The sequence below is a fragment of the Hibiscus syriacus genome, unplaced genomic scaffold (genome assembly GCF_006381635.1).
Source record: "Hibiscus syriacus cultivar Baekdansim isolate YM2019G1 unplaced genomic scaffold, ASM638163v2 tig00110858_pilon, whole genome shotgun sequence".
Lineage (NCBI taxonomy): Eukaryota > Viridiplantae > Streptophyta > Magnoliopsida > Malvales > Malvaceae > Hibiscus > Hibiscus syriacus.
The window spans coordinates 1,393,100-1,410,659 of NW_024062890.1; the positions used below are offsets into that span (position 1 = coordinate 1,393,100).

Consider the following 17,560-nt stretch of genomic DNA (forward strand, 5'->3'; position numbering starts at 1 on the left):
TGTCTTTTAGCTTGATGGTTCATAAAGCATGTTACTTGAACAGTATGAATCAATTATGCAATTTTCATGTTCAATTTAACACTGCATTTCAAATTCATTTCATATGTAATTGGAGTTTGAATTTCAATTTCAATTTGAGTTTGAATTTTAATATAAATTTCGGCTCCACTATAAATATTAGCCCAAGCCTTTGTTCCATCCAAACAACAACTTACTCAATGAAATAACTTAGCTAATATGCATGTTATCATTGATTATTTCCTAATTTCGATTTTTTTACAACTTTAAACGCGAGGGAAATCCTGACCATCGTAATTTTTTTGGTTAACAAGCAAGAAGATTAGATATCCGAAGAATGTCTTTCGGATATTATCCATTTTAGTCAGCTCACTGAGGTAGCTTAACCCTAAACCAAAACTATCTTAACTAAACATACTTGATGTAGAAGCAGCTGCAGATTTAAAATCTCAATGGTGATGCATTTGGTTCTCAAATAGTTAAAGCGTCAGAAACGTTTCGGGCGTATGATCTGGGTGGTATACGAGAAATGCAACAAATGACAACTAAAAATCTCGATAATTGAGGGCTACAACTTGTAATAATAATAAAAATAATAAGTCCTAAATGCTTCCGAGTACTACCCAAATCATAAGTCCGAAATGCTTCCGATGCTTTAAATGTTTGAGAACCAAATAGATCACCTTCGAGATTTTAAATATGCAGCTGCTTCTACATCAACTATGTTTTTCTCAGACTATTTCGGTTAACGGTTATCCTTCTTCATGAGCTGGATGAAATGGATAATATTCGGAAGGCATTTTTTTACATAATTTTTTCTATATAATTTTTCAATGATTTCTCTCCCAAATTATCAACTATCAACTTAATAAATGTATGTTCTTCTCTAAGTTAGTGATGATATATAGCTTATAGCTCGTTTGTTTAGTAAATTAATTTATAATTTGTAGAATGAAATCATCTAATGTTGATCATGTTTGGATATCGACATGTGGATCACCAATGCCATCACAATCATCTTTTCCTCTACCAAAAAATGGATCCTCATCAAAATCCCAAAGCTCATATGGCGCCAAGCAAAAGGAAATCAAAATCGCAATCAAAATCAAAATCTCAATCACAACCGGCTTCACCATTTGGGACTTATTAACTTAGGTGATTTTTAAATGCAAAGTGTATTATGTGTATTTTATGTGTGAATGCATACATTTTCAGTAGACATTCATTAGTAACTTGAGTTTGAACATTGCTATAATCTGTTCAGTTGTTATCATGTTGGGATTTCTCTTGTGTTTAATTTACATTTTCGCAACGCGAAATCGCAAACCGAAATCGCAACGCGAATTTGACTTTCGCGTTGCGAATTTACCTTTCAAATCAATTAAACAAGCAAAAAAATAATCTTATTTACATCAAATTAAACAAATCAACTTTTACAAATCAATTAAACAAGCAAAAAATAATTCTTATTTTCTCATCAATTAAACAAATCAACTTTCAATGTAAAATTCAATTAAAAAAGCAAAAAAAAAGTGTACCCCAGACTGTTGTTTATGCACAAATACATCAATTTCACGTAGCTCACGTCAGGATAACCTGCAGAAACAAAACATTTTCTCAAACAACACTTTATACATCTAAAACCAACAACATCAAATTATTATTGAATTTTAGGTACTTAACCAAACATTTTCAAACCAACAAAGAGTATATAAACAACACTTGCTCAAACTTACCAATTGTTTTTGCAAACTTTTAGCACGCGGATGCAGGTAGCAACGTCTCACATATATCGGTCGAGCCATAAATGTCGAAACCATAAGCTTACTGCAACTCTATCTCTATCTGTGGGAGGTAGAAGGTGTTATTTCCTGTCGTCAAATGCTCCAAGCACATGCATACAAGAGGACCACAATATGCTGTTTTATAAAAAAAATATATATTAGTGAATTTATTAATAATTTTAAAAAAATTAATCAAATGCATATAAGAATAATAAGACTACCACCCCTTCGAGGTAGCCATTATCTTCAACCCCTAATAAATACCCCACCAAGACCGATAAAGAAACAAATGCATAACATCGTCAAGTTGGCATAGGTCAGAATAACACCCCTTGCTCCGCTCATGTAGATAAAAATCAACTGCGGTCTTAGCCCAAGGGTATATCCGTATTGTGTCCGGTAGTGTTTCCCTCTCCTGCTGAGGAATGGTACGGCCGTAACAATACGAAAGCCAACTTACATCCATCATATCGGGCAGGGGAGGGGGTTATCAATATGTCGACATATGACGCCTAAATCGGGCTCTTAAACGGCGGGCGGGTCTCTTGAACGGTGGGAGGGGCTTCTTCGATGATGAGAGGGACCTCTTGAACGATAGGAGGCGCCTCTGAATGATGATAGGTGCATCGGGCTTTCTTACGAAGTATTGGCACTAGTGGGGTGAACGGGAGACGTAATGGCACGTACGACGTTGATGCGTGAACCCGTCATGCAAGAAAACCCGACATAAAGAATCTACCTTATCAGGCCGTTGAAAATAAATTAATACATAAATAAGTAAATAAATAAATAAATAATGCCGAAAAAAGGTTATTTGCATTTTTAGTATAGTATTAAACAAATTTACCTCATTGTGTAGAGTATGAACCTCATTCTGCAACAATGAAACAATCTCGCGTAGAGCGACAACCTCATCACGTAAAGTAGATACCTCACCACGTAGCGCACCATTGTCATCGCGTAAAAAATCCACCTCACCACGTAAAGACCGAACCTCATCACACCATGCACCATTATCTTCACGTAAAGTACTGATCTCATGACGCAAAGCACCGACCTCATCACGTAACTTCCCTAACTCATCCCGTAGAGGTGGAGTACAGGGAGATAAATGTCGTGGCCTCTTTGCCAGTCGTCTATCATGAGGTGATGGTGGAGAAGAGGCTTGATGATGTGATGGAATATGTGATGGTGGAGGTAGAGAGAGGCTCTATCAGGTGATGGCTCCGGGTGTCGAGCTGTAGAATCGGCTCGATCAGGCGTCTATCATGAGGTGATGGTGGAGAAGAGGCTTGATGATGTGATGGAATATGTGATGGTGGAGGTAGAGAAGAGGCTCGATCAGGTGATGGCTCCGGGTGTCGAGCTGTAGAATCGGCCCGATCAGGTGATGGCTCTCGAAGTGGGGGGGCTCATCATCCATACCATCAAAAAACCACTTACTAGCTTGCCACTAATCAGTGGCAAGCTCAGCCTCTATGGGTGTCAGCCTCTGTAATGGATAGTTGGCCTCCTAACAATATAAAAGCTCAAACAAAGTTAAACTTGTACTAGTAATACTTGTTTATATATGATATTATTTGTGTTAATTTACATCATCATCGTCGTATATGGGAGTAACTCTTCCCAATCCAACATGCGGATCCTCTTCCAGGTAATAGCCTAGGAATATCATTTGATCTTTTTATCGCATATGTTCGCATGCTGGGGAAAGCCTCAAATATCCAAATTACAAAACAATATAATACCAAACATTAGTAATTGTTAAATAATTAATTATAATTTTGGAAACTTATATAGAAATTCTTACCTTAAAGGCCCAAGTAAAGCCTGTCAAAGTGTATTTAGAACCATCGCCCCACAAACTTTTTCGGTCCTCAAAGGCAGACGACAACTTCTTCCAGGTAGCTTTCCATAGATATGAACCCTATGGAAATAGGTTCCATGCATTTAGGTCATTTACCAATAATATTAGGTCCTCAGAGATAGGTTGTCTGCCCTCTTTGCCTAAAAAGCCGGCATGCAAAAGTAATAAAGGCATACTCGGACAACATCAAGGTCATCCATCCGAGTTAAACCATCTTTAACAAATAATCTCTTCAAGTCGTCGACGTGTAAACTCGGCTTTGACTTTGCCAACTCAGGAAAACCCGACTAACCATGATAGGCGGGAGATATGACTAGTGTACTGGGTACTTCATCGTGTCCGAAGCGTAGACCAGTGATTAAGCAAAACTCCTCCCGCCCAAAAACAAGTATAACGCCGGTACCGAGGAAAATGAAACCATATCCTTCATCACCACGTTGTATCCTCTCGGGTAGATCGTTGTCATGGTCTGAAGAAACAAATGTGTCAACATAGAATCTCCATCCGTATGTTGTACTTTCAGCCATGGCCCAAAGTAAGTATCCTCAAACAATTTTCTTTGTAGAGGTGTAAGCGTCGACGCAATTTTAGTAGCTAGGCTTAATTTATTCCTTAAGGTCAATGCAGCCGAAACAAATTTCTACAAAAACAATAAACATACCAAGTTAGATATTCCAAAAACTACAAATTACACTATAAACAGACATGATATTAACATGAAAACAAGCCAAATATGTTTCAAACTAGCACGGTATTCACATGCTATCATTATTCCATCATAGTTCACAAAATGCATCAAATAACATTCCAGAAGTAGCACTTATATAAACATTTAAAATGACAACATATAGGCTTAGTACAGGTCAAGGACAACATAAGAGTATAGTTTAAATCGCAACGCGAAACTAAATCGCGTTGCGATTTTTATTTTCGCGTTGCGATTTTGGTGTTGCGATTTCATTTTCGTGTTGCGAATTTAAGTTTCAGAAACTATTCTTCTGCAAATTGAAACTTGAATGAATTGCATTTCTCAACAAAAAGATAAAACAAGACAAATACTAACTTCACAGGGTTAAAGACTAAACATCTAGCAGTATTGGCAGCAACCAATGAATTACTAAGCAATCTCATTGAAATGGTTAATCTTTATATATGAAATTACCAGTAAATTTATCATCAATGTAAGAAAATCTAATAATAATACAAAAATTTCAAAATAAAAATAAGAGTTAAAAAACTACCCTCGGTGGTTATTTTCCATTTCTGACCGTGAATGGTTGTGAGGGTTGCTCCGAGAGATGGAGATAGACGGATTCGCTGGAGATGGGGACGGATTTCGTCGGAGATGGGGACGTATGTCGCCGTAGAGAGTGAGAGATGGAGATGGTACTAAGTTGTGATTTAGGATTTTAGGTTGATTTGCGATAATATTGTTTACATTTTGTGTGCGAAATTAATATTGTGTTTCGCGTTGCGAATTTGACTTTTGTGTTGCGAATTTGGCTATCGCATTGCGAATTTGACTTATGTGTTGCGATTTTAACTTCTGTGTTGTGATTTACAAATTCGCGTTGCGAATTTTGAATATGGGTTGCGAAATTGGAGTTCGCGTTGCAAATTTGTTGGTCATTTTGGCAAATCCAAAAAAAGTTGGTTAAAATCGTATATTAAGGCATTTTCGGTCACTGAGGTTATTTTCTCTAATAAAAAGATTGAAATTCTAAAGAACGAATATAACTTAATATTAAAAAAATAGTGAAAAATAATATGATCGAAAAATAACAAAAAATATAATATTTTAGGTTGGACATAATTTATTACAAAAGAATATAATATTTTAAGTTATAATAAAAAAATAAAAAAATATAATATTTTAAATTCCATCTAATTAAAATGTTATGTTTTAATACCATTTTAGGTCGTTTTTGTTTCTCGTATTTTTTAACATCCTAACTCACTACATAACATAACTCCCCTAAAAAAACTATGAAATGAAATAATTGTTCTAACTAAAAATAAATGCATTATTTAATTTATTCAAATACGAAAAAAGGCTTATATATATTAAGAGGGTCTAAACGTTTTTTCTTTTACAAAAAAATTAATTTTAAGTGATCTAAAAAAATCGTCTCGGTTAATTTGGCATTTCTTTAAAAAAAAGTTCGAAGAGTCGCCGCCAATATTTGATTAGAGTGTGATAGTACACCCAAAAATATATTTGTCATTTTAATAAAAATATTTGTTTTAATTAAAACAATAATTTTATGATTTGTATTACCAAAGTTTGAATTCGGGAGTCGGCTACGCATTGGAAATGATTAGCATTCTCACATCGCCCTAAATTGGTACCTAGTCAATTAATTAATTATCTTTACAATGGAATTTACGAATTCAAATTTAATTTAAGATCCCCTCAAATAATATTTTTTTGAAATTTAAGACAAAAAGTAGCAATATTTAATTATTTCCTATCAAGAACAAAATGTCTCTCATGTCTCAAAGAAGTCATTTCTTAATTCAATCGAAATGAGAAAATATTACAATTCCATTCTAAAGCTCATTCCAAATTCAAATGTATAAGTAACAATAAAATATAACAAATTAAATTTAAGATCCTTTTTAAAAACATTCATTAAATTTTAGGACGGAAAATCACAATATTTAATTATTTCCTATCGAGAAGAAAATATTTTTCATGCCTTAAAGCAATCATTTCTGACTCCAATAGAAATAAAAAAAATATTACTATTTCATTCTAAAATTCAATGTTAATTCGAATGCACGAATGATGATAAAAATTAATTAAATACGAATTATCAATCCTTTTAGAAAGAAGAAAGATATTTGATTATTTAAAGTCATCGAGATCGAACATTTTATAAGTTCTAACGATCTTTTCTCGATAAATTTAAATAGACAAAATTTTTTTTTCTCTTGTTCCCAAATTTTAGGTGTAGTCATTTTTAAGGTTTCCCTTAATGTGATACACTTTCATTTTAAAATTATCGAAAACGACTTTCTTATACGTTAAGACAGTCACTGCACAACAACCTTAAAATGAAAGAATATTACCCTTAATTTAATTATTTGATCGAATAGAGAAATGATTATGAGGGTATCATGTAAATTTCATGCAAAAATGTTTAGATCTAAGTGTATATTTACATATTTACACAACATTCATTTCATTCATTTTTCATTCTTTTAAATAATAATAATATATACCTAAATTAATATTTTATTATATATATATATATAAGGGTAAAGTATAGTAATGGTCACTGAACATTTCTGAAACTTGCATTTAGGTCCCCCAACATTTAAAACTTGCAATACAGTCCCCCAACATTTATTCCGTTTTCAATATGGTCCCCCAACTTAAACCACAGTTAGAAAATTAGGATAAATTATATAAACGGTCATTGAACTTTTCAGTCACTTGAATTTCGGTCCCCCAACTTTTAAAACTTGCAAAACAGTCATCAATTTCATTCTAAACCCCAATTTCTAAAGTAATTCAATTTTATTCTAAACCCTAAATTCTAAAATACTTCAATTAAATTCTAAAATACTTCAATTTAAGGTAATATAGGCTTGAAGAAAGAGTTCAAGGCACAGACACAACGAATAAAATATATTTATATAAATGTATATTTATATTTAGATGTATAAATAAAAATATATTCATATATTAAGTATGAATGATTTATATTTTTTGAATATTTTATTTTTAATAAGAAATTAAAATTATTAATTATATTAGAAATACTCAACTTAAGATTATATATATAATCATGAATTATAAATATGAAAATATAATTATTAAATTTAGTTTAAAAATATATAAATCTTAAATTTATTCTTTTAAAATATTGTATCAACTAATATTTAAAAAATATATTAATCTATCAAACAATTTATCAAATATAATATTTTTTTATTGTAAAAATATAATATTTCCCATCATTTATGCTTTCAAATTTTTGCCGAAGTTCAAATCTCATTATTTCCATTTTACATTATATTCTTTTTTTCTGGCATTGGTCATACTATTAGTATATGTATTGTATATCTCTTAACACAAACGATGGTGTTAGCTTAGTGGCTCCACCCTATATCTTTCATTTGCGTGACTCAGGTTTGAGTTTGCCCAAGACCCAAATTTTACTTCTTTGTAACTTAATTTTCTTCTAATTAGGAGGTGACATGTGTCACCAATAACACATATCATGATCATGTGTTAACACATGTCAGATCCTGATTAAATGATTAATTTATTAAATTTTATTTAATTTAGGACCAAATTGATAGCATATATAATATTAGGTGGTAACACGTGTCACCAATGACACGTGTCATGATCATGTGCTAACACATGTCAGATCCTAATTAAATGATTAATTTATTAAATTTTATTTAATTTAGGACCAAATTGATTATATAAATAATGACAAAAGTAAAAGGGCTAGATAGTTAAGTTGTCACCACGAGTAGTTTTACACTTTTATTTATACGTCAAAATAACATTTTATAAATTTAAAATTCGAATTATTTTCAACCTCTTTTATATCCTAACTACTTTTTTTAATTAAAAAATTTCTTCAACAGATAAGAATTTACTATTATATTTATATAAAAAAACGTATCACATGAAATAAGATGAAATTAAATATAATAACTTTGACATAATTGAATTTAATTTAAGTATTTTGGAATTTAGGGTTTAGAATAAAATTGAATTACTTTGGAAATTGGGGTTTAGAATGAAATTGATGATTGTTTTGCAAGTTTTAAAAGTTGGGGGACCTAAATTCAAGTGACTGAAAAGTTCAATGACCATTTATATAATTTATCCTAATTTTCTAACTGTGGTTTAAGTTGGGGGACCATATTGCAACGGAAAAATGTTGGGGGACTGTATTGCAATTTTTAAATGTTGAGGGACCTAAATGCAAGCTTCTGAAATGTTCAGTGACCATTACTATACTTTACCCTATATATAATTGCATAAAAGATGGGACATATTGACAAAGTAAGTAATATAAAAATAACATATGTACGAATTTAAATTCATAAAAATGTAGTATCAAAAACAAAATTTCTATGTTTTTTATATCTATTTATATATATATACATTTAACTTAGGATAAAACAATGATTATATCTATAAAGTGTAAAACACACACACACACACACACATTATATATTAATAGTTAAAAATAATGAAATAAATATCATACAATATAAGGTATTTCATAAATATATAGATATGCATATAAAAGACTAAAGTAAACAATGAAAATATAAAGATCAAATTAGAATAAATAAAAAATAAAAGGCCACTAAAGCAGTAATCCATATTATTCCATGCAATAATTAAGCTAAAACAATGAAAACATAAACAATAAAATTATAGGGATTTAATACATAAATATCAGTTTCAAGCAACATTGCAAATATATACTAAATGCTAAAGCATAAGGATACAATGGACGAGTGACAAAACTAAAATTTCCCCTAAAACACAAAAAACACGATAAATGGGCATGAAACGACATAGTTTGGGTTTGATATAAACCCATACTACATGGCCAAAACCAAGCCATTACCCCCATTATACCATTCCAAACTTCAACGAGAGAGAGAGTTTATATTGTAACACCCCCAACCCGTATCCGAGTCACATTGACCATTCAAAACATATACTTTTATAAAAAAACATAGAAAATTTAAAAAATTCTATTCTATAAAGTAAATCTTTTACGTAAACATGTTTAAAACCTTAACAGACTCCATCAGAGCGTACATATATAATGACTTAGTTACATGCCAACATATTAAATTATATGACAAGACAACTTTACAAAATATTTCTGATCTGAACTTTGCGCGGAGATATGCTGCTTTACGAATCCGAAGCTTGATCTTCTGACTTATCCACGGCTACGTGTAAGACACTTACACGCTAAGTCATAGACTTAGTGAGACATGTAAATACATAAAGTAAACTAACAAATGCATGAACATCTTATGTAATACACATTATACTTATATACCTATTGAACTCATCACTAACATGTTTATCTTTACTTATTTCCTTGTCATTAATTCACTTCCATCATATGAGCATATATTGAACATAAACGTATAATATAATCTCAACCACAACAATACATGAATAATTGCTATGATTATATCCTACATAATTATATAACATCTCATATCACCACTGCACATATGCACTTGTTACCATTATTATCATATGATTCTAACTTGTCACTTATACATATCACATATACCATATACCATTTCACGAAAAACACACGTATCATTATATCAAATTATGTTTTTTTTTTCAAATCTCATACACACTATTGAGAACTTAAGGTATGTGAGTACATAGAGGTTGTGCACAATGCTGTCACCATAGCTCGTATAAATCCCATTAGGGGCATATATAATTTGTCCCGAAGGACCACTTAGATGTCCCGAAGGACCACATATAACACATATGTCCCTAAGGACCTCCATGTCTCGAAGGACCGCGTAGACCCTCGACTCTTGGCATGCCAACTATATCTATAGCTCTCATAACACATGACATGGGCATTATCTTTTACCTCATTACACATTCACATATTCATATCACATAGTTCTTTCACATAGCTCTTTATCACATTTCATATGATCACATAGTCATCTAGTTTACTTTCACGTAGCATTTTTCCATGAAATTCACATTATTCATCCTTTTCACACATGGTCACATCACATAGTTCTTTATCCCATTTCATATAGTTCACATATAATATAGTTCACATACCTTTTTCTCATATGCATATAACATATTATTTCTTATCTTTTAACTTATATTACATATGCATGTAATCTATGACTTATTATCAATATCTCATAGATCATTATCATACAACACATTTTCGCACATACATTTTCTCATACAATCCCTTCATTCAATTATAACATCTAATATCTTATTATACTAACATGTATTCATATCATTCATTTCACATACATAACATATCATAGCATTCTAATAGAAACACATACGAGTCATATTATTTTCACATATATTATCATATATCTCATGATCACATGACCTATTGTCATAAATACATGCATTTACATAGTTCACCCATAAAGATGCATTCAACAATTAGACTTATGTATTTACTCATATACCATACATCTAACACCATATCACTACATATTTATTCTTTAGTACTTATATCATAATATCAGAATTAGACTCATCGCAAGTCTTAATTCCTTAACATAATGTACACTTACTATCATGTACTCACCTGGTCTCAACGAACACTCTTAAGCTCTTGTTTTCTTTGCGTATCTTACTCTGCCGACCTATCCGAACTTTGCTTTCGATCGATGTTCACACAATCATATATTTATACTATCAGTATCCCATTGATATACTATAATCTATAATTTCTTAGACTGAAAGAAATATTTATTTCATATCCCATTGAAGTGCATCGGTACATTCCACCATGTATCGATGCATCCCTTAACATGTGCATCAATGCACTACCCATGCATCGATTCACAAATCACCTTTGATGTTTTCATTTTAAGGGAGTGCATCGATGCATTACTTATGCATCGATGCACTAATGGCATTCGATGTTCATTTATTTGAGAGTGCATCGATACACATTGAATGTGCATCGATGCACACATCCCATAACTTACATCTTGAGCACGAAAATGTCTTTTTTTACCCCAAATTATACTTATTAATCCCTCCTTATACCTTAAAACTTGTATATACCTATGTAAACCTTCTTATAACACTATAACACTTTACCATCTCTCATAATTCACCATAATTCTCGAATTAAAGAATTTCATCAAATTTTCCATGTGTTTTAAATTCAATTCTATCACCTTTAACTTCTCAATTAACCCATTGACAAGTCAAATGCATCCTTAGAACTTCAAAAACCTTTCTATAACAAAAGTTCATTTCTAAACTCTTAATAGAATTTCCTTTCTAATTCTTTCCTCTTGGTGTTTTAATGTTATATAAGCTTTCTTTAAGCTTATATAAAACCTAATTATTCCAACTCAACCCATAAATTCCAGAAATTAACCAATTAAATCAACTTACCTTTGGGAGCTGGATTCTGTGTATCATTCTCTTCATGTTTCCTCTTTTAAATTTAGTCGGATCTTATGTTTCTGTCTATATGCAGAGATTCTTTCGCAGGGATTATTATGCAGGGATTAATTCCCGTTACAGACGCACATATGATTTTAATGACTGCATATGAATACTGTTTAGCTATGTATTTATGTATTTATTTATACATGCATTGCATTTTATCTAAATTTTTAATTTTCTGACTGCCGGAGGTCTTCCACGGAAGCTACTCTCAACCTGGCGTTGGGGGTAGCCTACTACCCTACCTCCCCCTTACCCCATACATATGGGAATTGGGTTTTGTTGTTGTTGTTGTTGTTTGTACCTTTGGGAGCTGGAGCCACGAGAGGAAGAAGAAGAAAAAAGAAAGAAGACAAGCTTCTGAAGTTCTTTTCTCTTTCACACGTGTTATATCCCTAAATAAGGGAGATAAAATATCTTCCAAGATAAATTACCATAATACCCTTATAATCATCTCATATTTACCCTTTTATCCAATAATAAAATACTCCTATTTAAATCCTTGAACTTTAAATTTTCCTAAATTAATCCCCAAATTTTAAAAATTCTCATTTTAGTGACTAACTTGGATTTCAGGATGTTATATATATTCTCTCAACTCTCTCTTCTCTTACATGAGAGATCACCAGTCATTGCCACCGCTGGTAGCCACCGTCGACGATGGTCGAAAAGTCTGAAACAAACCCAAAATATCCCTTTTTTCTTATAAACCCAAATCCTAGGTTATTTTTAACTAAAACCAACCTCAAAACCTAGATCTATGATTTTACCTTTGCAAAAACGTGCATTCCAATGACGTTTGGGATTTTTGGCAACCTATCAACTTCCCAAATATCAACAAAGCAAGGTAAATCTACTCTTTTTTCCTTTCAAATTTCTCCTTTTTATTTTTTTCCTTTTTTTCTTTCTTTTTTTAAATCTCTTAATTTTTCTAGAAAATAGGGTTCTATTTTCTCCCCCTTTTTGAATCCCTTTTTACTCTCTTATTCTCCCTATTGCCTACTGATTTGGTGATGGATTTGGTGTCACAAGAAAGCTACGATAGAGAGATGATGATTGCTCCAACTCCAGCATTAATCATCCTAGATTTTTGGGATTTAATCCCATTTTTTAATGGGTTTTTCAAATTAGGTTTAGTTGGTAGATTTTCTGGCAATTTTGTTTTATTTGTTTACTATTTTGCCAGATTTGTTGATGTTGGTTGTTGACTAGATTGAATAGACCAGAGCAAACGGTGGTGGCGAGAGTGGCTCTTGGTGTGAGCAGTAGTGATAGATAGGGTTTTAAAACACTTGGGCTTGATATCTTGGGTCTTGGTAGGATTTTAGGGCCAATGGGCCTTTTGTAATTGGGCTCAATCAATTGGTTGTAACCTGTAAAAAATAAATAGTAATAATAATAATAATAATGATAAAATAAAAATGTTATAACTCAGACAAAACAAGTGTCTACATCATCCCCTCTTTGCTCATTTTTATGTTAACAAGAATAGGGCAAAGACGAAGAGACAATGAGCTTTTGTCTGGTTGTATCTATACTTTGAAATTTGACATCATCTCAAGTGAGACTGGAAATGAACAATATCTCAAGAGAGATTTTTGAAGATCAAATTTGAAAAGAGATTTGTTTCACTGTTCTTCAGGGTATATCAAATCTGGAAACATTGATTTACTCTAATGCTCTTTAGGGAAGATTAAATTGAGATAGATTTGTTCCACTTCTCCTCAGAGAAGATCAAATATGAAAAAGGGATCTGCTATGTTGTTCTTAAAGGTAGATCATATCTAAAAACGTTGATTCACTCCACTGCTCTTCAGGGAATGTTGAATTGGGTTTGATTTGCTACACTGCTCTTCAGGGAATGTCAAATTTGAGAAAATGGATCTTCTTCGCTGCGTTTCAGGGTATATCAGATCCGAAAACTTTGATTCACTCCACTATTCTTCAGGGTGAATCATGTTTGATTTGCTTCACTGCTTTTCAAGAAAGATAAAATCTGAGAAAAGAGATCTGCTCCGCTGTGTTTCAAGGTATATTGGATCCAAAAACTTTTATTCGCTCCACTGCTCTTCAGGGAAGATTGAATCTAAAAATTAAACATTACCACTTGTTAGTATATGTTTTGAGAATTTGAAAACATCATATCTGAAGGTTTGGAATTCAAGAGAATATTTGAAAATCGATTTCTCTTGTGGAAACTTGTCTCGCAGCCACCAAATATGAGAATATGCATCGACTTGAGTGTTATTTGAACCTCTCCCTTTTTGGGACTTTGAATTGGTAACTTTTATCTTGGGGTTTTAGCATCTTCAACCTTCAACTTTCTTTTGGAAAACCTATAAGTATTCAATTACATTTATCATCATCATGCATTTTGTGATTGTCATGATCCTATTAATGCCTAACATGTATGCATTGATGCAACTTTCGGTATATTTTTATCTTCAAATGAGAACCATCTCTTGTCGTCTGCCTTATGATTCAGTCAAATATTGGGCACGAAAATCACCACCAGTTCACCCCAACTGACAATCCTGATCACATATAATGACTAACACATATATATGAAAATGTTTAAGGTTCAGAATCAATAATAACCCATTTCGTTTAGGACTAAAACATAAGGATACAATGGACGAGTGACCAAAACTGAAATTTACCTCTAAAACACAAAAAACACAGTGATGAGGGCATGAAACGACATAGTTTTGGGTTTGATATAGACCCATACTACATGGCCAAAACCAAGTCATTCCCCCATTATACCATTCCAAACTTCAAACGAGAGAGAGAGTTTATATTCTCTCAACTCCCTCTTCTCTTACATAGGAGATCATCGGTCATCATCGCCGACGGTGGTCGGAAAGTAAAAAAAACCCCAAAATAAAATAAACCCAAAATATCTTTTTTCTCTCTTCTAAACTCAAATCCTAGGTTATTTTTAACTAAAACCAACCTCACAAGCCTAGATCTAGGATTTCACCTTCCCAAAAAGTGGATTCCGACGACGTTTGAGATTTTCGGTGACCTATCGGCTTCCCAAAAATCAACAAAGCAAGGTAAATCTACTCTATTTTTTCCTTTTGAATTTCTCTATTTTATTTTTTCTCTATTTTTCTTTCTCTATTTTTTAAAAGTTATTCATTCTTTTAGAAAAAAAGGGTTATCTTTTTTCTCCCCCTTTTCGAACCCCTCCTTGCTCTTTTATCCTCCCTACTACCTGCTGATTTGGTGATGGATTTGGTGGTATATGGAAGCACAACAGAGGGATGATGATTGCTCCAACTCCAGCATTAATCATCCAAGATTTTCATATTTAATCCCTTTTTAATGGGTTTTCCAGATTAGGTTTAGTTGGTGAATTTTCTGGCAATTTTGTTTTATTTGTTCATTGTTTTGCCAGATTTGCTGATGTTGGTTGTTGACTAGATTGGCATGACCGAAGCAAACGAAGAAGGCGACGACGACATGAGTGACTCTTGGTGTGAGCGACGGCGACAACTAGGGTTTCAAAACACTTGGGCTTGCTATCTTAGGCCTTGGTGGGATTTTAGGGTCGATGGGCCTTTTGTAATTGGGCCCTATCAAGTGCTTGTAACATAATAATAATAATAATAATAATAATAATAATAATAATAATAATAATAATAATAATAATAATAAAATGGTTATAATCCGAACAAAACGGGTATCTACTGCATAAGAATAGGACAAAGACGAAGATACAATGAGTTTTACTTCTTCCTAATTTGAATGAATATATGCTAAGAAGGGAAGGGGTCATAACTTATATATTTGTTTATTATGATTTTACTCATTTCTTCTCTGTTTATATTTCTTTTTTCTTGAAACTTGCATATATTCTAATATCGTTTCGTAGGTTGAGTCCAATCAAAATTTTTATTTCAAGGATGTATTTATCCATTATGTCGATGGTTGATGATGAACCTCCTATGTATAATATATATTTAAATTGTTCAACAATTAGCAGAATAACATAAAGAGTCGCTAATAAGAGAGTGATCCTTACTTATATGCTTATCCATCGTCATATTACTCATTTCTTCTCTATTTTTATACTTTCTCTCTCTCTTAGAAATTACATTTATTTTAGGATTGATTCATAGATCAAACTTGATCAAAAAATTTATCTCCGAGTTTGATATACGATATTAATTTCTTATGTCGACAATTGACGGTGGACTTTTTAATTATTATTTATATATTTTCGAATTGTTCAACGATTAGCAAAATAATATTACAAATTTATAATTATTAATTGACATCAATGAAAAGATTTGGGAAAATGCCGCATCATCTTATGCTTTGCGGGTAAACAAGAATCTTCAATCTTTGCCATGATTTTTTAATTTTTATTTTTTTCGCTAATTGGTAACTTATTCCATGGTAACCATCTAATTCGCCAAAAAGGGAATGAGACAACAAAAATAAATAAATCACAAAATAGAGAAAAGAGCAGTTTCGTAATTTGACCCTCCTATGGCAATTCCCGTAATTTCCTGAAGGGATAGGGGTTAATTATAAATACCTTATCTATAAATACATAGAACCCACCTTGTTTTCATTTTCAGCTTCTCTTCAATTCTCTCTATCTTTTATCGTTCTCCCTCTCTCCTCCTCCTCTCATTTTCATAAATAAATCGCTCTCAGATTCTATTTCTTTCTTTTTATTTTTTTGCCCTGTTTTTGTTTTTGTTTTTTACTTTTTACTGTTTTTACTTTGTTGAACTCTTTAACGTTTCTTTTTCTTACCCCCAAATATTTCCTTTTATCAGAAAGAGTGAGAAAGGGGTGGTCTGGTCCCCCCAATTTACAATTTCTCTTTAATATAGAAATTTGTGCTTTGCTTTGTGGAGGATTGGTGCTAACGTGGATGCACCTAAAAGGGCGCAATAATGAACACCAAAACGATGCGTCTCCCGCCCCGTCGTGTTTCCATGCCCACCAACGTCAAGCGAAAAGAGAGAGACGATTTTGACCTCAAACACATAAACCGTCATCCACCCACAAAATCACCCGGTTCTGAGAAAACCGCTCATCCGGTTCTCTCCAACCAGCTCCTGGCCGGATACCTGGCCCACGAGTTCCTCACTCGTGAAACACTGTTTGGCCAACCGTTTGACCCAGCCCGACCGCAACAAACTGATTCCGGGAGGGGAACCGGAGAAGACGCCAAGGCAGGCAAGAGATCCAGAGCGGAGGATGTGGAGCCGAAGCCGAGGGAGGAGAATCATCGAAGGTACGTGGAAGTGGCGAGCTTGCTCAAGACCGATGGAGCCCATATACCTGGCATCGTAAACCCGAGTCAACTCGCTCGTCTTCTACAGATGTGAGGTTGTTTCCATTTTTTTCAGAAGTCGAGACAACTCATTTGGGCATCATCGTTTTCCTTCTCTGGTGCTGTAAGTAGCCTTAGCTTTTGCTCAACAGTTTTCCTTTTGGGTACTGACTAGAATAGCATGCGACGTGTATGTACATTTTGATGTTACTTCCGAATAAATAATAAACTGGAAATTTCCTAGATGCTTTCTTGTATTTTCAGTTTACGCTCATTTCAAGTCAATTGATCATACAACCAGTTTGTTTAAATAAACTTGGGACTAAAATTCTAGGGTTTATGAATGAAATAAATTATATTAGAATGATCGTCTATTAAAAGTTTATAATATC

The 17,560-nt window shown here is 32.8% G+C and overlaps 1 protein-coding gene across 2 annotated transcripts; it reads left to right on the forward strand.

Annotated features, from left to right (window-relative positions):
- The first annotated feature begins 16,614 nt into the window (after positions 1–16,614).
- Positions 16,615–17,327, forward strand: LOC120143528. 2 transcript variants are annotated; one of them, XM_039157833.1, is made up of 2 exons: positions 16,615–16,888; positions 16,949–17,327. In XM_039157833.1, exons 1-2 carry the CDS (start codon positions 16,786–16,788, stop codon positions 17,221–17,223), a joined length of 378 nt encoding a protein of 125 aa, XP_039013764.1. In that variant the 5' UTR covers positions 16,615–16,785; the 3' UTR covers positions 17,224–17,327. The 2 variants fall into 2 exon arrangements, with proteins under 2 accessions (XP_039013764.1, XP_039013763.1); XM_039157832.1 differs by having other exon boundaries at positions 16,615–16,877; positions 16,938–17,318.
- The last annotated feature ends 233 nt before the right edge of the window (positions 17,328–17,560 follow it).

Coding starts and splice junctions, on each gene's coding strand:
- LOC120143528 (XM_039157833.1), top strand. CDS start 16,786: ATGAACACCAAAACGATGCGTCTCCCGCCCCGTCGTGTTTCCATGCCC. Junction 16,889..16,948: donor CCTCAAACACATAAACCGTC/ATCCACCCACAA, acceptor TCTCCAACCAGC/TCCTGGCCGGATACCTGGCC.